The sequence below is a fragment of the Drosophila suzukii genome, assembly GCF_043229965.1.
Source record: "Drosophila suzukii chromosome 2 unlocalized genomic scaffold, CBGP_Dsuzu_IsoJpt1.0 scf_2c, whole genome shotgun sequence".
Taxonomy (NCBI): Eukaryota; Metazoa; Arthropoda; class Insecta; order Diptera; family Drosophilidae; genus Drosophila; species Drosophila suzukii.
In genome coordinates, this window is record NW_027255896.1 from 34,356,450 (window position 1) to 34,383,103 (window position 26,654).

Here is a 26,654-nt window from a genome sequence, read left to right on the forward strand (position 1 = left end):
CGAACGTAAGCTTGTGTTTACTTTACGATTGGTTTAGTTATCTTTGCAGGACAGCCAAGCGCGGCCCTCAAAGTTAATGGCAAAGGCAATATTGATGAGATTCAATTTAAACAAGGGAGAACGCTATAGTCGAGTACCTCGACTATCAGATACCCGTTACTCAGCTAAATGGAGATATGCAAGCAGCAAAGCGAGATTAAAATGCGCCACCTACCGGCGGTATACAGATTTAAGCGTTATGGGCGTTAGAGTGGGCGTGGCAAATTTTTTTTTGGATCAATCGATAGGTATTGACGAGACCAATACATTTCAGTTAAAATTTTTTATCTAGCATGAAAATTGTGGGCGTCACAGGGTTTTGCGGTTTGTGGGCGTTAAAGTGGGCGTGGCAAATTTTTTTTTTGGTCAATCGATAGGTATTGACGAGACCAATACATTTCAGTTAAAATTTTTTATCTAGCATAAAAATTGTGGGCGTCACAGGGTTTTGCGGTTTGTGGGCGTTAAAGTGGGCGTGGCAAATTTTTTTTTGGGTCAATCGATAGGTATTGATGAGAACATTACATTTCAGTTAAAATTTTCTATCTAGCATCAAAACTGTAGGAGCCACAGTTTTGGGCGGTTTGTGGGCGTTAGAGTGGGCGTGGCAGTCTACTGAAACAAACTTGCGCTGCGTAGGAAGCTCAGGAATCTGCACGCCAAATCTCAATAGCCTAGCTCCCATAGTTTCCGAGATCTCAGCGTTCATCCGGACAGACGGACAGACGGACAGACGGACAGACGGACATGGCTAGATCGACTCGGCTAGTGATCCTGATCAAGAATATATATACTTTATGGGGTCGGAAACGCTTCCTTCTGCCTGTTACATACTTTCCGACGAATCTAGTATACCCTTTTACTCTACGAGTAACGGGTATAATTATCAGGTTTTTAGCCTAAGATCAAAAAAAATTCTTAAGGATCAGAAAAAAAGCATAAAGTGATTCACGTTTCATGGTTCCAAAAACTGAAAAATAAACATTCGATTTTCACCAGATGCATAACAATGGATCTATTTATTAAACATAGGTATGACAGCTGAATATTGTTATTGATTTTCCCCGGAATTGACAGACCTGAATCTATCGTGACCCTCGGCAAATGTAAATTATAAAATCACGGATTTTCTGAACTAAAAACAAAGTTTCCATGCAGCGTGGGTTGGTCTGTGCCGAAAATGCATTTTGTGAGTCAATATGCCGCAACGATTTATGTCTATATGGGATTAAAAAAAAACAAGGAAGAACGCTTTAGTCGAGTACCTCGACTATCAGATACCCGTTACTCAAAGGGAAATGGAGATATGCAAGCAGCAAAGCGAGATTAAAATGCGCCACCTACCGGCGGTAGACAGATTTAAGCGTTATGGGCGTTAGAGTGGGCGTGGAAAATTTATTTTTAAATCAATCGATAGGTATGAACGACACCAATACATTTCAGTTAAAATTTCTTATCCAGCATGCAAATTGTGGGCGTCACAGGTTTTCGCGGTTTGTGGGCGTTTAAGTGGGCGTGGCAAACTTTTTTTTAGGTCAATCGATAGTTATTGTTGAGAACAATACATTTCAGTTAAAATTTTCTATCTAGCATTAAAACTGTAGGAGTTACAGTTTTGGGCGGTTTGTGGGCGTTAGAGTGGGCGTGGCAGTCTACTGAAACAAACTTGCGCTGCGTAAGAAGCTCAGGAATCTGTACGCCAAATCTCAATAGCCTAGCTCTCATAGTTTCCGAGATCTCAGCGTTCATCCGGACAGACAGACGGACAGACGGACAGACGGACAGACGGTCAGACGGACAGACGGACAGACGGACAGACGGACAGACGGACATGGCTAGATCGACTCGGCTAGTGATCCTGATCAAGAATATATATACTTTATGGGGTCGGAAACGCTTCCTTCTGCCTGTTACATACTTTCCGACGAATCTAGTATACCCTTTTACTCTACGAGTAACGGGTATAAAAATTGCTTATTCATTTCCAAAATGAAACAGTTTTGCGGGTTGGATAACTTGCACGCGCTAAACTCTAAATGATTACATTTTATTAATGGTTAATGAAATACTGAAAGCAATGAAGCCTGACGTCCAAAATATAAGAATCAATTTTACCTGTCTGGCATTCCATCATTTTTTTTTATTTTTGTGCTAATATTTATTTAAGCTTTGATCAGCCAACTTAATGACTATAAGACGCATGTAAATAACAAAGAAAAAAATAACATGAAACATAACAGAAATAAGGAAGTTAACAAATTTATAACAGTGACAGTTCTACATTATTGTTTTAAGACACGGGTGCGATAACGTCCTCGTATCCAAAGATCGCCAGTAGTCTTTGCCAGGGATGGTGCTAGATGGTTGGTGTGGCCTAGTAGACGGTCGTTGTAACGGCTTAGTGCACCGCACTATGGGGAATTTGACCACTTTTTTGGCCAAAACCCATTTTTTAAAAGTCGTTTAAAATTGATTTTGTTTATCAGAATACATCAGGATAACATCAATATCTAATGTTACTAACAGAACTAACAGTACTAGCGCACCAAAGTTAAGGTATCTGCTGTGAGAGCCTGTTTTTATTTCAACGAGGTTGCAGCGCTGGTATATCTTCTATTATTCTTAATAGTTTAAATTGTCAAAAAGTGTAAAACTAAACAAAGCACTGCAGTTTTTAAAATACCATTCAACCAGAGGGACTTGTAACTTGTGTTTGTGACCTTGATATTGTATTTATTGATTGTGGTGCACGTATATTCGTGTTCTAGGTCTAACCTCAAAAAAAAACAAAATCTTTAAGTTAATTTGTATTTGTAAATGGAGCTACAAAATGATTCCAGCTGTTTCCATCTTTTAAATCTTTTTTGTCTTGGTGAGTATTTAATTCTTATTGAGCTCGGTTAGTATAAAAGTGCACTTTTGCGCACTTTTCCTAAAATGTAGCTTTAAAGACCTCTACCTAATACTGTATATTTCTCACCTTTTTGTCTGGTAAATGCCAGTTTTGATGTTATCTTAAAAAAACAGTGTGCACTTATATTTTTTATTAAATAACGATTATTTTAAAATATTTTAGAACATCATTTCACTTACTAAACGTTGATATAAAGGATTTTAGTATTTTTGTTAGGAATTATAGTGGTAACAAAATAAAAAATTACAATTTCACTTAAAAAATGGAAAATGAAAATACGTCAATATTTTTTTTTTAATTCAAATTGGTTTCATAAGAAAAAAATTAGGAAAAAAATTTTTTTATTTAATTGACAAGAAAGACTAAAAATTTTTTCCTTAAAAAAGGGCGGGACCCATCTTTTCTATTTTATTCCCTTTAAATTTTATATACCTAATTCCCGACAACAAGTGGGGAAATTCCCGATGGTGCACCGTGGGGGTGTGAAGATCGCAAGCTAGGACCTCGTTCCTTACGTACCAAGACGCATCCGCAGACATCTCCATCAGCTGAGAATAAATAAATGCATGAATTTAATTCTCCACTTAGCGGCAAAACAGTTAAGTTTTCGAATGTCATTTATGAAGTGCCTAAAGCAAAGAAACCACACCTACATTTTTTTTTGTATCATCGCAACGGCAACGAGAAATTTTAAATTATTGAATTTGGCTGTGTTCCATAGACACGTCCAATTTGTATTTCACGCATTCAGTAATTTTTATTCCCGTTACTCGTAGAGTAAAAGGGTATACTAGATTCGTCGGAAAGTATGTAACAGGCAGAAGGAAGCGGTTCCGACCCCATAAAGTATATAAATTCTTGATCAGGATCACTAGCCGAGTCGATCTAGCCATGTCCGTGTGTCCGTCCGGATGAATGCTGAGATCTCGGAAACTATAAGAGCTCGGCTATTGATTTGGCATGCAGATTCTTGAGCTTCTTACGCAGCTGAAGTTTGTTTCAGCAATGTGCTACGCCCATTCTAACGCCCACAAGCCGCCAAAAACTATTGCTCCTACATGCTAAAATAAAAGTTTTAACTGAAATGTATTGTCCTCATCAATACCTACCGACTAACCCAAAAAAGCTTACCAGGCCCACTTTAACGCCCACAAACCGCCCACAAACTTAAAAAAATCATAAATATGAACGCGGATATCTCAGAAACTATAGAAGATAGAGAATTGGGATTTCAGATTTAGATTCCGTAGCCTTGTACGCAGCGCAAGTTTGTTACGCGAAGATGCCACGCCCACTCTAACGCCCAAAAGCCGCCTAAATCTGTGGTGCCCACAATTTTTATGCTAGATACAATATTTTAACTGAAATGTATTCGTCTCGTCAATACCTATCGATTGACCCACGCTAACGGCCATTACGTCTAAGTCTGTCTATCTCCCACATAACCATATATTGAGATCGCGGTTAGGTGTCGCATTTCAATCTCGCTTTACTGCTTTCATATCTCCATTTCCCGTTGATCCCTTTAGCTGAGTAACAGGTATCTGATAGTTGAGGTACTCGACTGTAGCGTCGTCTCTTGTTTTTAGTTATTGTTAACTGTTAACTCAGCTTAATAATGTTTGATCAGTTTAATAATGATGTTATTTGTGTGTCTGAAACTTGGTTCTTGCACGATTTTAGTGATTTGTCTATTGCGTGTGATGATTATGTTGTTTATCGTGCAGATCCTTTTAGTCATGCTGGTGGTGTCGCTATTTATGTGAACAAAAAATTGAATTCAACCGTTAAATGTAAGCACCCACTCGATAGCGTAATCGAATATTTATTTTAAGAACTTTCAGGTAAAGATCAAATATCTGTTGACTATACAGATGTTATTATTACTGGCGACCTGAATAGCAATATCTTCATAGTTTTTAATCTCTTGGCTTGTTTTCAGTTAATTAACAAACTCCGACATATTTTACCACTACCTGTGATACTCTTCTTGACCTTTTCTTTGTTAATGAACCAAGTAAGATTTTATTGTATGACCAAGTCTCTGTACCAGTGTTCTCTAAGCATGACCTCATCTTTCTGACGTAAGATTTGACCTTAGCTTATAGTTCTTACACTTTCAAATTTAGGGATTATAAAAACATTAACTACACTGAACTGGAAGTAGAATATAACAATTGTGGTTGGACGTCCACATATATGTCTCCCAATATAGAGCATCAATTCAATATTTTTAGCAGCAACATTGATTAGCTTCATTACAAATGTGTGCTTATAAGGTGAAAATCTATATATCCAAAACAAAATCCTTGGTTTACTCATAATTTAAAACAAATAAAGCGATCCGTGACGCATACTACAATAAGTGGAAGCGATATAAAACCGCTTTTTTTAGAGTGCAATACACTCGGGCGCGTGATAATGTTCGGCAGATCAGGTTGGACGTCCACATATATTTCTCCCAATATAGAGAGCATCAATTCAATATTTTTAACAGCAACATTGATTACCTACATTACAAATGTGTGCTTATAAGGTAAAAATCTATACATCCAACGCAAAATCCTTGGTTTACTCATAATTTAAAACAAATAAATCGATACGTGACGCATACTACAATAAGTGGAAGCGATATAAAACCTTTTTTTTTAGAGTGCAATACACTCGGGCGCGTGATAATGTTCGGCAGATCATGTAAAGTGTGAGTTTTATGGGTCCAAATTTCAAAATGTATCTATTAAAAAACATGGCGTGAACTGTAACTGGGCCATTAAAAACGGAATATGTCTATGCCCAAAAATAAAGCAAGTGAATAGTTATTTACAAAAAACCCTTCGACACTACGCAACTTCTGAATTTAATAATTGGTAATAGCCCAATCAAATATGAAGAATCTTCAGGAAACCTGAGTACCACCTTTAATAACACGTTAACATGAGGTAAACATATTTCCAAAGCAGCTGGGCAAGCATATGAGCTTCCAAAACAGATTTCTACTTCTCAGTCGTTCTTGCCAACTCAGCTACGTAAGCTAGTGGCCAAAACAATTTTGGTTCCCACCCTGTTTTACGGTGTTTAGATTGCTTTGCTGGCATTGCTTCTAATTCAATCGTCCATTACGTGTTTAATCTTCTTCGCACTGACCACATTTCCACCTAGTCAATAATATTGTTGACCTTAGCCTTAGTCAGGGGATAAATCTTAAGACACTAATTTATTTTCAAAAGATTGTGTGCACCCCTGAACAGTCTTACTTGTTTAAAAAACTTCTTCCAGCTCAATCGCAAAGAACTCAAATCTTTATTATCCCTAGATATAACGTTAGATATTAATGCTATTCGCCTATGGAACAATCTGCCTTATGCTCTTAAAACCATCAGAAAAGCGTCTAAAATCAAAGAATTTGTGCATGCTTAAAGATGGTTGCAAACTTAAACTTATACTTAAATTGTAAACACAACTTTGTCAATTTGTATACCCTTGCAAATGTTATTATGATTTCAGTCAGAAGTTTGCAACACAGTGAAGTGTTTCTACGCAAACTAGTCTCTCAGTTTTAAAGCTGTCGGGATGTAGTATATAAGTCGGAACCAGCCGGATAGGACAACTACACTTGGCCCTCGCTTAACACGGGTGTTACGTTCCTAGAAATCCTCGTGTTAAGCGAAATCGTGTTAAGCAAAACATGGATTCAGTACAATAGGGGAGTTTCGTTCTTAAAATTCAACATTTTCATCAAAAAAATTTTTAATTCTTCAAACTTGGTTTGTTTTTATTAAAGTTTCATACATTTGTTTAAAATTAGCCAAAAGTTCAACGTTTCAAAATTAAAAGTTGGTATTAAACTAAAAAAGTTTCTTAAAATAATTAATTACCAGGTTAAATTTTGTAGAAACTAGATTCGTCGGAAAGTATGTAACAGGCAGAAGGAAGCGTTTCCGACCATATAAAGTATATATATTCTTGATCAGGATCACTAGCCAAGTCCATCTAGCCATGTCCGTCTGTCCTTCTGTCCGTCTGTCAGGATGAACGCTGAGATCTCGGAAACTATAAGATCTAGGCTATTGAGATTTGGCTTCTTACGCAGCGCAAGTTTGGTTTAGCAATGTGCCACGCCCACTCTAACGCCCACAAGCCGCCCAAAACTGTGGCTCCTACAGTTTTTATGATAGAATAAAAATTTTAACTGAAATGTAATGTTCTCATCAATACCTATCGATTGACCCAAAAAAAGATTGCCACGCCCACTTTAACGCCCACAAACCGCCCAAGGCTGTGACGTCCACAATTTTCATGCAAGATAAAAAACTTTAACTGAAATGTATTGGTCTCTCCAATACCTATCGATTGATCCCAAAAAAAATTTGCCACGCCCACTCTAACGCCCAGACCGCGTAAATCTGTGTACCGCCGGTAGGTGGCGCATTTTAATATCGCTTTGCTGCTTGCATATATCCATTTCCCTTTGGTCCCTGACTTAGCTGAGCAACGGGTATCTGATAGTCGAGGTAATTTTATCAAAATCGGACGACTAAATCATATAGGGCCATAGGAACGATTGGAAAATTGGTGGGAAAATAATATGAAACAAGTAATAGCTTCGGTGTTTTTCGACATATTATCTTATACTATTGGGAATATCATCTTTTTTTTTATTTTTAAGATTTTCGAACTAAATTTAATAATTAAAACTGCAACGGTATACAAACTTCGGCTTGCCGAAGTTAACTTCCTATCTCATTAAGTAGTACATTTAAATTAAAATTAAAAATGCTTTACTCAACCCGATGTGACTAACGCTATAAATATAAGTCTTTACTTGTAGCGTTAGGATGAGAATAAATAAATAAAAATTAACGATTCAAAAATTTGAAAAGCTTTCTTGGTTGATAAAAACAGCACGTTCCCAAATAAGAAGAATCCTAAAAATAATGCAACATTAGCGTGAGTTTATATACATTAGAATAATTGTAAAATGGCTAAATAAGGAAATAATTCTAGTATTGACTCTGGTATTTTGTTAATATGTGATCACCTTTAAGGGCTTGTCTTTTTCAATATGCCAGAGAGCGAGACAGCAAGATGTGGAGGCCTGACGTCACAATGTACTAAGCGGAGTAGGAAAAATTGGGAAACATGGTGAAGGAGGCTTAATTTCCAAAAAATTGTTTGCACTTGTTTTCTGGTATGTTTTAAGATTATGAGCAGCACATTTGAAAACCACCTTGGCAAAATTTATAACTGAAAAATGGCTAAAGAAGAAATTGATAAAAAACAAATATAATTCTGGGGCAGTTTGGGGTCGCCTATTGTAGCAATTTATACTTAACAACCGTCTTCGAAATACTTCCGAATTTTAGTTATTTTTTTAGATTTTTATGTCAATCCGTTTTTGCTGAAGGAACCGTTTTTTTAGAGACCACTTTTATTACTTAGTATAGATGTAGGGAAGGTGACAGGGAAAGCCGTGAATCTATTTGTTGAAACACTCCATGCAATTTATTCGAAACTTTGAAGTATTAAGAGAATGATAATCTATGATGATAGAAGCTATTATGCCAAAAAACACGAAAGAATTTTGCATTGTCAACGACAACAGACGTGTTTTCATATCGCTCCGACGTGTGACTAAAAATACAACGTAAGTAGCCGAATACCATTTCGCCAAAAGTTGCTGAAGGTTGGCATGGGTACGTGTGCTCATGTTGCCCGTGAAAATTATCAAATAGTTTTCTAGTTACGATTATAAACGATAATACAGTTTGTCACAAATAAAGCCAACGTGTAAGAGATCAAGCTCTGTAACGAAGAGCCATAATGAGCAATGCTCGGCAACAACAAACACGAACGTCGGCTCTCGTCAATTAGAAACAAGGCTTACTTCTCCATAAGAGCGGAAGAGTTATCAGAACCAACAACAACTGCAACACTGCGAGCGAAAACGTAGAGAGCCCGCTCGCTCTCCGCGTTATTGTGTCCAAGCGGCACAGCACAAAAACAGCCGTGGAGCATAGAGTAATGAACTATATAGAGGCGCCAATTGCTCTGCCGTTCTCTTTCGAAATTGAGGCTATGATGCCACCTAGTCGAAAAAAGCTTATTTCCCCTCTTTTTCAAAGTTCGATCGAACTTGTAATTCATTCCCACCTCATTCTGCACCGCTCTTGCTTACTGTTTTGTTTTTGTTATTAATCGTAAACCCTATTGCTTTTGCTTCGAACCTAAGTTAGCTTCAAACTTGGCCTCTTAGCAGAGGTTGGACAGAGGTTCGGGCAGAGCAATTGGCGCCTCTATATAGATTCTTACTCTATGCGTGGAGTGCCTAATGCCCTTCCCCCGACCCCTACAACATACCCAACCCTCTGCTTATTACAACAACGATCAGCACAATGCCCTTGTTTCAAACTGGAATAGATAAATACGGGCAAATAAAAACAAAAGCAACTAAAAAGACATGCATCCAAAGTCATCATTAATGTTGAAGCCGCTGGGCCAAACAGAGCGCTGACAACAAATCGATTTTCTATTCTCAGTGACCAAAAAGAAGATTATGTTACCGCTTGAACACCTAAGGCCAAGCAACTAAAGTCACCACCAATTTTTGTACGTCAGGAAAATAGTGGTGAATTTAAAAAAAAAAACAGATTAAATTGGAGCAAACAAATTCTGTGTTAAATCCTTAAAATCCGGTAACATAAACAAAACAAAAATACAAGTGAAAGACACACCTCGACAACGGAAAAATAAATTATTTAACTACCAAATTAAAAGTTGTAAAGTACCTATTTATGAGATTATAGATGGACTTAAAGAATAGGGCTTTAATGACAAAATGGCTAGATATATATTAAATAAAAACAAAGTTCCACAGCCAATGTTCAAGGTGGAGTTGGCGCCGGAAGCATGCATTTAAAAAACAATGAAGTTCACCCAACCTACAAGCTTCAATATATATTGCACCGTAGGATCACCGTTTTGGAACCACACAAACGGAATCGACCCGAACAATGCATGAATTGCCAGGATAACGGTCACATGAAAACTTACTGCACTCAACGCGCAGTCTGCGTTGCCTGCGGAAATGCACATACATCTAAGGCCTGCCCTACCATTCTGCCAAAAATTGTAGTACACCCAGAAAAAAAAGAACGAAAAAATCAAGAACATTTTTCATGATTTGACAACAATCCGTACACTAAGTTCCGTTCATATGAAACGAACGCCGCGTGGTCAAATCATGAACATTTAGGTGTAATTGTGAACGCTTTACTGAAAAATGCCTTGCCAGAAATGGGGACAACGCTGTTCTTAGATTATCAACACCGTTCATAAAACAAGTATGTAGCTCTAGTATCCCGATTGTCCGCACTCGAAAAATGGTCCAGCTGCTAGAGCGTCCGCCTTCGACGGTTGTTAATTGTAAGTTTTATTAAAATATTATTTCTAATGTTAATATGAACATCTCTTAATAAATAAATTATCTTTGTCATCAGCAAAATAACAAAAATACATTAAATTCTAGCAATAACAAAACATAAGGTGGAAAATTAAATAAATCTTTACCATGTCTATCATGTAAACAAACCTCAATTTTTTATAATTTTATGTTCTCAAGTTAAGCCCAAAATGTTCTTAAACTGATATAATTTAGAGGTTTACGCCGATGGTTTCAGCAGCGGCGGCGGCGTAGAGTTCTAAATTACCCAGCGGCGGCGGCGTAGCCGTTAGAAAGAGCCGGCGGCGGCGGCGAGTACGCCGCCGGTGAAATTGTCGGCGGCTGGCGGCGTAAGCATTTAATAAACTGATTTTTTTTCCTTTTATTAATAAGTGAGTCAAGCGAAATAACAAATTAAACTAAAACTAAATAAGAGTCTTTTCTTGACTTGATAATTAATAAATAAGTTAAGCGAAATAACAAATTAAACTGAAATTATTGACTTCATAATTAATAAGTAAGTAAAGCGAAATAACAACTTAAACTAAAATTAAAACAAAATAACAGTCTTTTCTTGATTTGACAGTTTTGAGATTCATTGTCTTTTCTTGACTTGACAGTTTTGAGATTCATTGAAATTGATTGAAATTGAAATTCATTGTCTTCATTATTAAACTATTAAAAAAAAATTCTTAAGAAAAACTTTCCTTACATTTAATCGATAACTGAAAGCGATTATTGTCGAAAATTTTTTTAGGATATATTAATATTAACCTTTTTTATTTATAAAATGAATAAAAATTTGTATGACGCCGAACGCCGCCGCCGCGCCGGTTTTTACGTGACTCGGCGGCGGCGCGTCAAAAAAGCAAAAAATCGGCGGCGGCGGCGGCGTGGCTCGGCGGCGTATATGTCTAATATAATTCGTTCGGAACCCAACCCTAAGGTTTCGATCAAATTTTATGTACGACCGTTCATAAATTGTCAACAAACGGGCTTACGCACTTTTTGACCCCGTTTGGGCTTGATTTTTGAACGTTTCGAACGGATTGTTTTCTGGGTGTATTAGTGGGGGAAACCACAAGCAAATTATAGAGGTTTTCTTGTCTTTAAAGAGTTAAAAAGTCGACTAGGCCAACATATAATTGCAGCTCGAAAACCTGTAACCCAAAAAAAAATCTTCATATGTACCTTCGACCACGACAACGGGACTTACGCCTCAGCCTCAAAGCTTATATAGTGCGGTAGCAAACACTGAACCAGAGTCAAAAAATAACTGCCCAACATATGTTTGCAAATACGCAATTGCCTATTGGTGTACAATCAATGCTGGTAACTATAACTAACACAAGGCTAGAAATATAGAAAACCCTGCAGGAACTTATGCGCTCTCAAAATCTTCTCCCGGAGCTATTAATCAAACAAATATCTGCTTAGATCGTTCCCTTAAAAATATGTTTCTAGATTAACTTGACACTGACGCCATGCTTAAATCAGAGACTCACATAACAAACAAAAACTATTTTCACCTTAATGGCTATATATTTTATGACGCAAAGCATCCTGATGGCAAGGCTATGAGTTGCCATAATTTGCTACAGCCTATATACAAGCTACATCAATACACATTGATACCCTAAGCGGTTTCTTATACCTAGCCGCTGAATATTTCCCACCGCGCTTTTTCATTTCCGAAGTAGAATTTGTGCATTTCTTTGACCGATTAGGTCACCGTTTTTTAGCGGCTGGTGACTACAATGCAAAACACATCCATTTGGGATTTCGACTCACTAACACCAAAGGAAGACAACTGTACCTCGCTAGCACTGAGAAACAAGCTTGACCTTAACTCTCCAGGTAAGTCCACATATTGGACGACAGTTCCTCATAAGAAGCATGTCTTGGTTGATTTTGCCGTCACAAGAACAGTGCTTAGATTTCATGTTCACGGGGAACACTTAACAGATCTTTCATCGGATCACTCGCCCATTTTAGTTCAACTCTGCGACCATCCATAGTACACAGAACGCACACACTTTCTAACTTCCAGTAATACAGATTGGCTTAAGTACAGAAAGTATGTAAGTACCCATATTGATTGCTTCCCAAACCTGCAGTTTAGTGAAGGGATTAATAGCTCAGTTGAAGCACTAGTGTCTTTTACGTCACTAGCCTCACAACACTCACCCCCTATTATATCAGCTGAAAATCCCAGCCCATAAATCGCATGCCTCGGAAGAGCGGCTTCAAACAGCCAACTACCTTCGACGCAAAGCCATAGAAGATGAAAAAATCAATCTCAATTATCCGCCATTACTTACCACCATTCGCCATTACTTACACAAACAGGAGAGTGGGCTTGCAGCAACGAAAACAGGGCAAATGTATTTGCCGCATATTTAGAAAACGACTTTAAACCACTTCCATCAATAAATAGTTTTGTGCTAAAAACAAACGTCATTCCAGAAGCTACCCCGCCTATCAAATTCAAATGAGGAGAAGTTATAAGAGTGATAAAGGTGATAGAGTTGCCAAACTGTGCAGTAAATCTTCTCACCATGTCATTCAACAGCATGATGAAATGGGGCTATTATCAACCACAATGAAAAAAGTATGTCATCACTATGATCCATAAAGCAGGAAAGAACTAGCCAGTAGTAAGGAAACGCGGATTCTGGGACAATTTGCATATTAATGGCCCCGCCCTTTTACTAATTAGCATAATAATGACCCCCTCTCACTAATTAACATATTAATGGCCCCCGCCTCCTCAATAATGTATGCGGGTTCTGGGACAATTAGTATAATCCATAAAGTAACTGATTTTAAAAGGTTTAGATGCCATAAAAATGTCACGATCATATCCATAAAGAGTATACTAAATTGCCCCCACCCCCACACCACCATAGAACAATACTGATCATATGACCTTCTTCCCCATTATAAGCAATTAATATTCAGCAGGTGTTGCTGTACACGGCAGAAAGGTCGCACACTTCCCCCACACCCCCATGTGACAATATTGATCATGTATCCTTTTCCTCATTATCAGCAATTAATATTCAGCAGGAGTTGCTGTGCACGTGAGAAAGGTCGCAAACCCAAAACATCTAAAGATGGTTGCCCTAGAGGGACATGTCCGATCATGTTGGGGAATAACGGTTCCTATGATTGTAAAACTAATTTAGAAATCAAAAGAACCAAAATAAAATAGATCTCACAAGTTAATGATTCTCAAATGTGGAATATTTTCAAACAGACATTTTTTTCGCCCCAGAACAATTAATTTGTAAATTTTCTAATATCTCTCCTTTCCACAAACGGGTCATAAGCATGTCATAAAAGGGGTTCAAGCAAGAGCTACCCGAACATGCGCACCTGTCTATTACCTGACCGGAATAAAAGGGACACATGCACAAGTCGCCTACGACCACACGGCTGACTGCTAGCTCTAATACGTCCCATAATAGGGGTTGAAATCACGACCGCGCAACAACTCGCATGTAGCCGACATATCTCACTCAAGGAAATATATTCCATTTTCCGTACCTGTAATTATAACTCGAAACAAAAGGTCAGAAGTTTATTTTTTAGCATATTTTATTTATTTTGGTTTTATTATATATTGAAATTAATTTTCTGGCTTTATCCCGGCGATTTGCATATAAGAGGCAGGCGCACGTTTTCGACGTCAATTCAGGATTACAAACTATAAAGTGTTCACCAAAATTCGTAGTTTTGAGATCGTGTCCACCTCGATTTATGAACATAGTTTTTGTGTTTAGAAGGTATTGAAAATGCTCTGCCCTTAAAATTGTTCAATAAATTTGTAAATTTCTTCATGAAATTTCATATTGTTTTCTTGTAGATCTTTAAACATCTAGTCTCAACTTTAAAATTATGTGTTAAAAATTTTGTTATTGTTTTGGAGCTACTTTTAAAAAATGTCAAAATATTGTATACATTGTTAGGAGTACAAAGCCCGCCCTTAGGGAGACTCGCATGACGTAAAACAAGGCGGTTGCATAGTCGAGTGCACTCTGAAGTTGTCTCGTTTTTTTTTTTTTTTTTAAACAACAACAAAGGAAAAGAAAGGAATTTTTACTTTGCGTTAAATGATTACTGATTGTTTACATATGTAATCGATTTACGATATTCTTATTCAAAGACAAAAGCACTTGGGAGGACTATGTTAAATTAATCAAAGGAAAACGATTATTGTTTAATATTTATCGATATACAAATGTAGGAAACATATAAAGTGAGCACCACGTACCCCTATGTACATGTCCACACACCCACACATACATTACGACACACAGGAGACCGGACCGAAGTCTTGGTGAAGGCGGTTGCATAGTCGAGAGTGCTCTGAAGTTTTCTCGTTTAAAGCCAGTGTAGCGACGGTCGTTACCTAGAGAGTGTAATGTGTATAGTGCGAGACACTCCGGGACTAGAGGTACGTACCAGGCCACTGTTCCGGCGGGGCCTCCGAACGTATCCCCAAGTCTTGGAAAGCGCCATAAACGCAGGCCCTACCTAAATTTTTGAATTTTTAATATTCAAAATTCTTCAAATTCTGGCACCTGGATTCAAGGACGGCAAAAGGCAGAAGGCCAAGGATCGGGCTAAATTCCAACCCCTCCGCCGCGGCGGTGCCTATCAAAAGGGGCACTGGTGACCGAAAAGGGGCGGTATATCCCCCATCGTAAGCCAAGGGGAAATCTGTGGCCAGCGCGGGAGCCTCCCTCGAGCAAACCGGGAAGCCTGAGATGGAGGAGGCTGAAAACCCCTTCGCGGGCAGACCAGCGGTGGTAAGATCTCCCCGCCATCCGAGGGAAGAGGGGACCGATGGAGTTGCAGCGGCATTTAGGAAGGGCAGCAAGCTCGCCCGCTCGTCGGCACCTTCGTCAACCCAAGTCGGTGAGCTGATCGCAGACACCGAGGAAGCTAAGAGGACGCGTGATCCTGCAAGCCCAGCAAACTCGCAGAGATCAACGCCGGCCAAAAGGAGCAAGCCTCCCACGAGGCAACCTGCCTTGAGGATCTCTTGGAGCTAAGGAAGCTTATGCAGGAGGTATCCACCAAGATGATGGACAAGACGGCGCGCCACACAACTGTCGACACGAACATCCTAGAGGCGAACAGAGAGGGCGGCAAGGACGACAGTATCAGGGAGTATGGGCAGGATGCTGCAATTGTGTGCTCGAAATGCTCCCGAAACTTGCAGAGCGCCGACAAAGAACAGCAGACAACGCCTGTCTGGAGGAGAGATGCTGCAGCGCAAACGGCGCCTTGGCGCAGGATAAGCCAGCCGACTGTGGCTGGAGGACCCGCAGCTCAACTGGCCCCACCATCCACGCGCCCAACGCAGCAGAAAAGTGCCAAGGCTCCCAGGAGCACCCGAAAGAACCCGCCAAAAGGGCCACAAGAAAGAGATGCGACGCACGCTGGCGCCAGTAAGACTGTGAGCCCCGCAATTCCGGTCGCCGAGTGGGAGGTGGTCAAGAAAAAGCAGAGGGCCACGCGTCGCGCCAGACCCGATGCTGTCGTTGTCCAGGCGAGCGGGAAATCATACAGCGAGGTGTTAGCCATGGTGACTTGAAGGGAAGACAAACAGCTGTCGGACTTGGGAGGCTGTGTATCCAGGTACGCCGCACCATTAACGGCAACATACTGCTCGAGGTGGCCAAAGCCAGCGTAGAAAGCGCAGAAGCCATGAAGGAGTGCAACGCGAGGGTACTAAGCGACGCAGCGTCAGTGCGAGCCATGCCGGACGAGACTAAACTGCTCGTTTTGGAGATACGAGACATCAACTCCATCGCGACGGAGCAGGAAATCTGCGCTGCGATTGCGAGCCAGTACAGCATCGATGCGGAGCGCATCAGAGTTCGTAGTCTGCGTCGAGGCTACGCGGAGTCCCAGTCGGCTGTGATCAGTTTGCCCTACTCCCTGGGAAAGCCGTCCTTCATCGTGGCGAGGTGCGGATTGGATGGACCATCTGCAGCATCCGGGATAGAACAGGCCCCCCAAGATGCTTCAAATACTTGGAATCCGGGCATATTGCAGTTAACTGCAAGAGCCTAGGGGACAGGAGCGATTGCTGCATAAGATGTGGTGAAAAAGGGCACAAGGCAGCCAAGTGCAGCTAGGAGCCTTCATGCTTAATCTGCTCTGCGGGAGGAAGGAAGGAGACCAGGCACCAGGCAGGAAGCAGATTGTGCTCAGCCACAACCAGCGGGACAGGGAGACCTCGACCGACATGCAACTGATTCAGCTAAACCTGAAGGGCGCGCAAGCTGGGTTCTGAGGTGGCGATACTCAGTGAGCCCTACAGATTGGAAAGCTTTAGCGATTGGGTCACGGATCGCACAGGCAAAGCGGCATTGTGGCTCTGCGGATCCTGGACGAGCTGAGCAGCGACCTGAGAGGACGGAGCAACGTGGTGATCGGAGGCGACTTTAACGCCTGGGCCGAGGAATTGGGCTCTCTCTTTACCAACGCCAGGGGGCGCACCATCCTCGAAGTTATTGCGTCGCTGGACATCGTCCTGTTGAACGAGGGCTCCCAGCACACCTTCAACAGAGCTGGGGCCGGTTCAATCATCGACCTATCGTTCGCGAGCAGCTCCTTATCCCGTAGCACACGCTGAAGGATAGGCGAGGTGTTCACGGCCAGCGATCATGAGGCCATTCTGCTGACAGTTGGCGGTCCACCGTGCCAAAGTCAGCCGACGACCGGGCCAAGAAAAGCCTACCGCCCAGAAACCTTTAGACCACAGACTTTTGCCAGTGCACTGAAAGGATTGGCTGTCTCTGAGTTGGACCGGCAGGCGAAGCAGCGAACAAGTTGGCAGCTACACTGGAGGAAGCCCGCGACCTAAGCTTGCAGCAGCGGAAAACCTATCGGAAGCACCACGCGCCAGCTAGGTTGCGCAGGACCTGCCTTCGAGCCAGGAGGTTAGTCCAAAGGGCGAGAGGTATCGCACGCCTCCCAGCCTGCAACTCGAGTTTTAGGAGTGCAAGGAAGGCACTCAAACTGGCTATTCGGGACAGCAAGAGAGAAAGCTACCTCAAGCTCTGCGACGAGCTGGAAAATGACCCATGGGGAAGGGCCTACAAGACGGTGGTCAAGCGGGTGAATGCCGGCATTAGGTCGACTACTGACCCAGCGGTACTGGAGAGTATTGTCCTAGTGCTGTTCCCAGAAGGCCGCCCCCATTGCATCCCCCGATGGACGCGACAAATTGGGAGCCCGATATGTCCGGTCAAGGAGACGGAAATTTTATCTATGGCACGAATCTTGAAGAACAGTACAGTGAAGACTCTGCTATTCCTCCATCCGGGTGCGGTAGCATCGCTCTACAACACGTGCCTGCTGGAAGCGACCTTCCCCGACAGGTGAAAAAGCCAAAGACTCCTGCTCCTGTCAAATCCAGGGAAACCAGCGGTTGAAGCCTCTTCTTATAGACCCAGGGAAAGGGTCATAGTAAAAAGGCTTAACGCTGCAATGGAGGATGCTGGTGGACTCTCTTCCAACCAATACGGTTTCCGGAAAGGGAAACCGACACTGGACGCGATAGAGAGGGTCACCAACATTGCTTCTAAAGCCATCGCTGGTACCAGATGGAAGGGTGGGACGAAGAATTATTGTCTAGTGGTCATACGGAATGCGTTCAATTCAGCCGATTGGGGGAGGACTCTGGAGGCACTGCGGTCCTTCAACATCCCGGAATATCTGCTGAATGTAGTGCACAGCTACCTCAGCAAAAGGGAGCTGGTCCTAGAAACCTCTGTGGGCCCCAGAACTTACGAGGTGACTGACGGTGTTCCTCAGGGCTCGGTACTGGGCCCTCTGGCACACGATGTATGACGGAGCTCTGAAGCTCCCGCTGCTGAGCAGCACCAATATAGTTGGCTTCGCAGATGACATCGCGCTGGTTGTGGTGGCCAAGGAAGTTTCTGTCGTGAAAGCAGCTGAAAACTGCGCAATTCGGGCAGTGGAGAGTGGCTCTCAGTGGCGGACCTAGAGCTGGCCTCACACAAGACAGAAGCGGTGCTGATATCAAGCAGGAAAACAGTGGAGTCAGCGCATATCCAGATCGAAGGGTCATCGATAGTATCTCAGCGTGCCATAAGGTACCTCTCCTACGGCGAACACCTAGAGTATGTCAATAAAAAGGCAAGTGAGACCACCGGATCGCTCTGCAGGATCCTGCTGAAAACCAGGGGACCGAAGCAGGACAGGTGGAAGCTCCTCGCGACCGTTGTCAAGTCGCAGTTGCTGAACGATGCTCCGGTGTGCGTTGAGACCACGGCTGTAAGCAGCTACATGCGAGGGGTTAACTCGCCGTACCGCCTGTGTGCAGTCAGAATATCGAGTGCCTTTAGGACGATCTCGGACGACGCAGCGTTTGTCATTGCAGGCCAAGTTCCCCTTTGTGAACTGGTGCGGGACGCCAAGGAGATTGGCGCGGCACTATAAGGCGATCAGACGAACCACAGAGCCAAGACCGAGGTGAAGAGGAGTGCCAGGATGCAGAGCGTCGACAACTGGCAGGCAGCCTGGAACAACTCCAGCAAGGGACGCTGGACGCACCAGCTCATCTCCAGCATAGAGTCTTGGGTAAACAGGAAGCACGGCCAGGTAGATTTTTACCTGACGCAGGCGCTGAGTGGCACGATTGCTTCAGAAGCTTCCTTAAGCGCTTCGGACACGACACGGAGGACGGTTGCCCAGAGTGCGGCAGTGGGATTGTTGAGGACGCTCAGCACGTCCTCTTTGAATGTCGCCGCTTTGGCTACGACCGCCAAACACTGATGGAGATCACCGGGGCAAGAGTTCAGCTAGAAACTTTTGTGCCACTCATGCTGCTGAATGAAGTGAATTGGGAAGCGACGGCAGCCTACGCAGTGAGTGTACTGCGAACGCTGCGTCGCACCGATAAGGTGTGTTTCACAATAGGGAAACCGGTTTCCTTTAAACCTGTTTAATGACGGGCAGCCCATTTCCTCGATATTAATGAGCTGACGACTCCCAAAAAACGTCGGTAGAAATCGTTTCTTTTCCACACCTTTACAAATAATTTGTTTTCCGCCTGTAATTGTCCTTAGATACTTTCGAGTTTGTAGAAAACTGTTTTTTCCATCGTTCCAAAAAATTTTGTGATGTGTATTGGTTAACCTAATTGCAGTCTTTCGAGATTTTGTATTTAGCAAAGTAAAATCATATGGTGGTTCTATTAAAAAACTATTATTCAAGTTTGGATTCGAATACAATTCCTTTAGAATGAATATTAATAGTATTATCAAAGAAACCTTGAACATCAATCGAAACAGTATCTTTTAACATTTTTCTAGTCCGTTTATTTACGATTATAGTAACTAGATTGAAATCTTGTATACATTTCATATAAGTGAGCATACTGATTCTTACTAAAATCAAAATTCAGATTATCATAGGGATATGACTCAGAATTCAAGTGAACTTTCAAGTTTAATAAATTATTTGTGATAAGTTCTTCATTTAGTATAAATCCAATTATTACAAATTTTGGTTTTTCGCGGTTAGCCGACAATTTCACATTCCAGCTGTGTTGACTCCCTCACCCCAATGTTGGGTTAGCATATGAATACCAACTCCGGAATGCGATTGGAAGGCTTATACCACTTTTAATAATATCGTACATCTTAATTTTTGCAAAATCGCTCGGAGTTACATGGCGAATTTTCGAGGTTATATTCGTCATTTCCAATCTAAAAGTTTTGTTAATTTCTGATTTGTTTAAACACATCGCCAAGATTCTTAGTTAGCATCAACACTACTTCATGTTTACATTTTAAAAAAACTTTTTTGTTAATCTCAGAAAATCATAACAACTTTTTGAATGGTACAGAAAAGTTGAAGTGGGGTCCCATAAAAATTTCGTCTCCAGTGCTTCATCCAGAATTTAAAAGATATTGACTTTGAAGATTATCGAGAGATATAATACTTTTTAAAGCTAGCAGTATTTTGATGGTTACTTTCCATTTAGTCTTGTTTTTGGATGGTTTCTTTTTATATAGTACCTGTACAGTACTTGGTTTTGGATGGTTACTATCTGAATAGTATCTGTAAAGTACTTGGTTTTAGATGGTAACTAACTGATAAAAAGTGTTATGAGTTGTTATAGTCTCTTATTAAGAATTATCAAAGCACACAAGTTAATGTTTCTCAGATGTGTTAGCCAAACACACTTGCAGTGAACTATCATTACCTGACCATCACCAAAGTCACATGTCCAAGACGACTGATAAGATCATTCATCTCAAGTTCATCGACCTCATTGAATAAAATACTTTCCCTTCATTTGTACCTGTAGTTTTAATTACAGTCAGAAATAAATTTTGTAGGATCATTTAATATGTTTTAATATATTTTATTATTGTAAACATATTTTATTGAATTCATATGTAATTATATTTTATATATATTTGTATATAATTAATTTTCTGACTCCATCCCTCTGTAAGAAATATATCGGTTATTAATCTTCGTTCCAAACGCAGATTTTCGCTTGGCTCCCATAGATAGATGTAAAATAATTCTCACAATTTAATGTTTCTCAGGTGTTTGATTATTTTTAAAGCATTTGTTCTATCCCATATAAACATTATAACATATTTCGAAGACATCAATACCTAACATAGGAGCGTCTTTTAATTTTATTTCTGATCCAAGTTTATGATAGAGGTGTTGGGACCTGGTAATATCTGTTTTTGTTGCCAACTATTTTTCTAGCTCTAGTTTTCTAGTTCTATACTATATACTATATACTATACTAATTGTAAGAGTTTGGCATCATTGTCTAAGATTTTGAATAAGTTTTATAAACTCTTTAATTACAATACTCATCTGTTTATCTAGATTCATGATGGCGGTTGAGCTGCTTGGACTTTGATTACTAGATGTTGTTAACTGTTATGAGCTATTATTAGATGGTTACTATCTGCTTAGTAGATGTCTACTAGTTGCTTAGTAGTTGTTACTAGTTGGTTACTATATGTGTAATCGATGTATACAACTTGTTTACCAGATGTTATTAGCTGGTAACTAGCTGTTAAGTATCTAGTTTCTATATGTTAAGTAAATATATATGTCGGGTTATGGATTTGATTTTCCATATTTTGCGCAGATTGTATACGGCGAATATCCTTGAGCACGCCACAGTCGATTTGAGAATGCGAAAATGCTGCAACGAGCATACTTGTGTCTCTGTCTCTCGCAGTGGCTCAAGGATACACGCACAACAATCGTAGTGCGCATCTCTCAAACCTCTAACCTCTCACAACTTTCTTTCTCATGTTCGCATCGAACTATACTGACCATCTGGCGAATAGACGGAACAAAGCGTACTAACAAACAACCGTTAGAGTGCAGAGACGAGAATTGCCACTTGGTACACGCATTTGATTTAATGCTTTTACACTAACTACCATAATTTAAGATCCGACACGGCCATTCTGACGATTACACGTCCTCGTGTACTGTAATCTTAATATTTTAAATATGACTTGTAAGTCCATGATTATAGCTTGTGTTTTCTTTTACTCATCAATTTCGAACATCATTTATTTATTCGATATATTATCTTACACTTAACATTTTTCTCTTATTTCATATTCTTTCATTATTTTACATTCTACACAACGTTATAAACAAATTTCAATTCTTATTCTCATTGTATAATCAAATTCATTTTAACATTTAATTCATTTCATTTAATTCTCAGCATTTCAAAATTTGACTCTAGTTATCGTCACTATGATTTCCTTTCGATTAAGAGCTTAGTCCCGTCAAGAACGCCACACGCCATGTTCCAACTTTCGTCTTTCACTTGTGCTTGCTCAATGACGCAGATAGCTTAAATCTCAAAACCATACCTTTAACTCATACATTTCAATCAAATATTGTCATATATCAACCATACATAAACTTTGCATCCGCCAGGTTATTTCCATTCGAATTCTCAAACACATCCGCCATTCACAAACATGTTCTTATCGAAGTCTATTGCAACTTCATTTCAACCATTCCATACTCTATATGAACATTTTGTTTTCACATAACATATCCTCTCACACGGATATATTATAACCATTTCAACAAGTCTCGGGCGGGCACTCCAATTCACTCGGAACATAACCATCTGGCATCTTTCTCAAATCTTCATGACAATATTTATAAGTTCTCTTATTATGCAATGACTTCAAGATATATCTATCTCCTTCTAGAACTTCACTAACCAAAAATGGTCCTTTAAACTTTACATCCAATTTAGTTTGATGCCGTTCTTCATTTTTCAGTAAAACAAAATCTCCAATTTTATGTCGTTCAACTGCTGCTTTATTTTTATCGAATCTTATTTTGTCGTAACTAGCTTGATTGTTCATATTTTCAATTGCCCTATCTCTAGCATTAACTTTATCTACTTCCATCTCCGTATCATACGGTGGAATCAAACCTAAAGGACGAGCCTCCTTGCCGACAAGTAACTCTAGGGGACTTGCTTTGGTTGTACTACTAACTGTGCAATTCAAGGCAAGTTGTACCTCACCTAAAGCATCTTGCCAAGATCGGTGACTTGATTCAACCGTTGACAGTAGATTCTTAAGGGTACTCATCACACGTTCAACTTGACCGTTTGCACGGCTTCCTCCTGTAGCTATAAGATGATGTGATGTACAAAATTCTGAAAATTTCCCACTAGTAAAACATCTACCCTGATCAGCTATTATACGCTGCGGTATTCCAAACAAAGAGATAGATGATTTCATTGCCTGAATACAACTGTCAGAATCTAATCTTAAAATGTGAAACAAATAAACAAATTTTGTTAAGGCACCAATTTGTACTATCACGTATTCCTTAAGATCATTCTTCCCACTTAATTTTCCAGTGATGTCGATATGCACCGTGTGCCATGGCACATTCACTTTTGGAATTGGATGTAACTCGGCTTGTATCTTCCCAGATGAACCCTTAACAGTTTTACATGTAATGCAGCTATCGACAAACTTCCTAACATAGTTATTCATCTTAGCAAACCAATAATATTGGTAAGTTTTGTCAAGAGTCTTTTTCCATCCCAAATGCATGATGGACTTGTGCACTTGATTTATTACTGACCATCGAAATGCATGGGGCACTACTGGCAAACAACGGGTTCTTCCATTTCTCTGGACTTTACGAAACAAGACACCTTTTCTCAACTCATAAGTCTGTGCAACATCATCTGTCAACTCTTTAGAGTTAAGTTTGTTAATGATATCAGTAATTTCAGAATCCTGGCGCTGTTCAGCAGCAAGCCAGTCACTTGAGATTTCTGCCAAGTTTACACGCTTTTCAGGAACTAAAGACTTTTCAACTTTTGTGGCTTCCTGAATGTGATTTCTCGATAAAAAATCCACATGCGCCATGCGCTTTCCTTCTCTATATTCGATTTTGAAATCAAACGACTGCAGATACGCCCACCAACGATGCACTCTTGGTGTCAGATCAATCTTTGTCCGCGATGATTTAAGAGAATTACAGTCAGTATACACTACAAACGTACGACCAACTAAATATTGACGGAACTGTGTAACGGATTCTACCACTGCCAAGGTTTCTAATTCGTATGAATGGTACCTAGACTCTGCAGGGGAAGTAGTTTTACTAAAATACTCTATTACATGAGGACTACCATTGATTCGATGCATTAACATTGCACCATAACCGTAAGAGCTTGCATCTGTGTGTAACTCTATTGGATGTTGTGGATCAAAAATAACAAGTACAGGCTCATTTATAAGGATAGCAATAATATTTTTTCTAATATCTTCCAACTCGTTATTCCAATTAAACACACTTTTACTCGAAGTTAAAGAATATATCGGTTTCATAATCTGTGAGAACCGAGGTACGAATTTTCGAAAATAAGACGCTAATCCTATAAACTGTCTTACGCTACGAACTGTTTGCGGTGGTGGCAAGGAATTTAACGCAAGAATTTTTCGCGGATTAGGCCTTAACTCTCCAGCTCGTACCTCATACCCCAAGTATTGTACAGTAGTTTTTAAGAATCCACATTTTGCTATGTTAAAAGAGAATCCCGCTGCAGTCAATACATCCAACACAATCCTCAATCTTTCCATACCTAATTCTATGGTAGATGACACCACCATTGTGTCGTCCATATAGACTATTACATAAGAATATGCAAGATTTCCCAATGCGTTTATAATGGCTCGCTGGAAAACAGACGGGGGGTTCTTGAGGCCAAATGGCATTGTCAGATACTCCTAGTGCCCATCAGGTTTAACAAACGCGGTATAATCAACAGAATCGGGATGAATGGGTATCTGATGGTATCCACTAGCCATATCCAGACAAGTAAAATATTTTGCACCCGCCAGTCTAGCAATCTGGTCATTGATAAGTGGTAAGGGATATCTGTCAGAAACAGTATTGCTCTTCAGTTCACGATAGTCAACGCAAAGTCGATCGGATCCGTTCTTCTTTTTAACCAAGAGTATAGGGCTAGCATAGGGAGAGCAACTAGGTCGAATAATGTTACAGTTTAAGAATTCTGTTATCCTTTCACGTACAATTTCTTTTTCATTTGGACTCAGACGATATGGACGCCGCTGCACAGTTTTGTTTGAACCAATTAATCTAATAGTCATTTCACCAGTATTAACCTTTGTGCAAGGGATTCCATCAATAAATGCAGCTGAATAGTCTTTGAGTAATTTAATTAAGTTTTCCTTGTCATTACCAATCATTTCAGTATCAACATTAAGTAACAAAGCAGATGGCTCAGATACTTTACAGTCGTTTACAGATTTAGACTTAACAAATTCAAATTTATCAGGTGTCAAGATGATTTCGTATCCTTGACTAAGGATTTCCCTACCAATTACAATATCATTTGTGAGATGCTAATCTGCTATGGCATGAAACAGTATTTCTACAATATTTCCATTAATAATGCATTTAGATAGTTTTTGTAGCTTACTGGAAATGGAAAGCATCGCCAATACCTCGTATTATGACTATATTATTAATAAGTTTGCCATCAAATTTTTCGGCAACACTACTTCGCATAAGCGAGCATTCTTCTCCAGAGTCAAAGCAAATACGAAAGATCTCACCCTGGTGTGTCATAACTCCTTTTGGCTCAGCCACAAAACATTGGTTACATTTCTTCTCAGTAACTGCTCCAGATTTAGCTGCATTGTTCGTGCACCGATTCGCAAGATGCCCAAGTTGTCCACACCGGTAACAGGTAACATTCTGCAAGTCACGATGCTGCTTATTCTCCGATCCAGACCGCTTCAATTTACACTCCGCCATTTTATGTCCTGGTTTCTTGCATAAGTGGCGCACGATTTTGTCTCGCTTGCAGTCGCCGCTATTACCATCAGTACTTCCAGCACTCCGCTTTTTGTCAAAGGTAAATGCTCTCAGTTCCATCTGGAGTTGACTTCTAGTTTGTACATTTGACGAAAACACCATACGCTGCAAACGGTTTTCAAAATTGGCCATATGCGCAAGTACCGTGGATACAGCTATTTCCTCGACGTTCATATTGCGCCATTTTGTGGTCAATGACGTCACCATACGGCTTGCGTACACTGCAGGGCACTCGTTGTGGGCTGGACGGCTGTTCAGCAGATTCAGGAACATAGCTGCCGGCGTTTCCTTAATCTCGAAACGCTGTATAAATAGTTCTTTAAACTGCTCCCAATTAATGCCGGGATAGCAGATCTATGCAAGCCACGCTGAAGCACTGCCCTGCATGCAACTACTCAACATCATGATAAGTGCGCTGCCATCAATCTGCTGTTCATCCATAATAATGCTTGCCGTTGCACACCATTGAGTCGCATCTGCTTCAGTTAAATCTGGGTTAAATTTTGGCAAAACCACTTGATTTTGTGGACGCACAGACGCTTGCATAGCTTTACACATTTCAACGAAATTGCGATTCTGCAGTTCCATAATAGTACGCCACTGATCTTCAGAAAATGCAGGAGTTGGCACCGATCCCACTTCTGATGTAGGGTTATGGATTTGATTTTCCATATTTTGCGCAGATTGTATACGGCGAATATCCTTGAGCACACCACAGTCGATTTGAGAATGCGCGCCAGCCTTCTTGCATACCGAAAAAGTCCTCCCGAAAATGCTGCAACGCGCATACTTGTGTCTCTGTCTCTCGCAGTGGCTCAAGGATACACG

At 40.5% G+C, this 26,654-nt stretch overlaps 1 protein-coding gene across 1 annotated transcript in view; it reads left to right on the plus strand.

Annotated features, from left to right (window-relative positions):
- LOC118879131 (uncharacterized) overlaps window positions 1–23,346 on the plus strand; it is a 922,643-nt gene extending 899,297 nt beyond the window's left edge. Inside the window, exon 6 of the mRNA XM_070998175.1 lies at window positions 23,329–23,346. Within this exon, the coding sequence (XP_070854276.1) occupies window positions 23,329–23,331 (3 nt within the window). The 3' untranslated portion in view covers window positions 23,332–23,346. The remainder of the gene's footprint in view (window positions 1–23,328) is intronic.
- The last annotated feature ends 3,308 nt before the right edge of the window (window positions 23,347–26,654 follow it).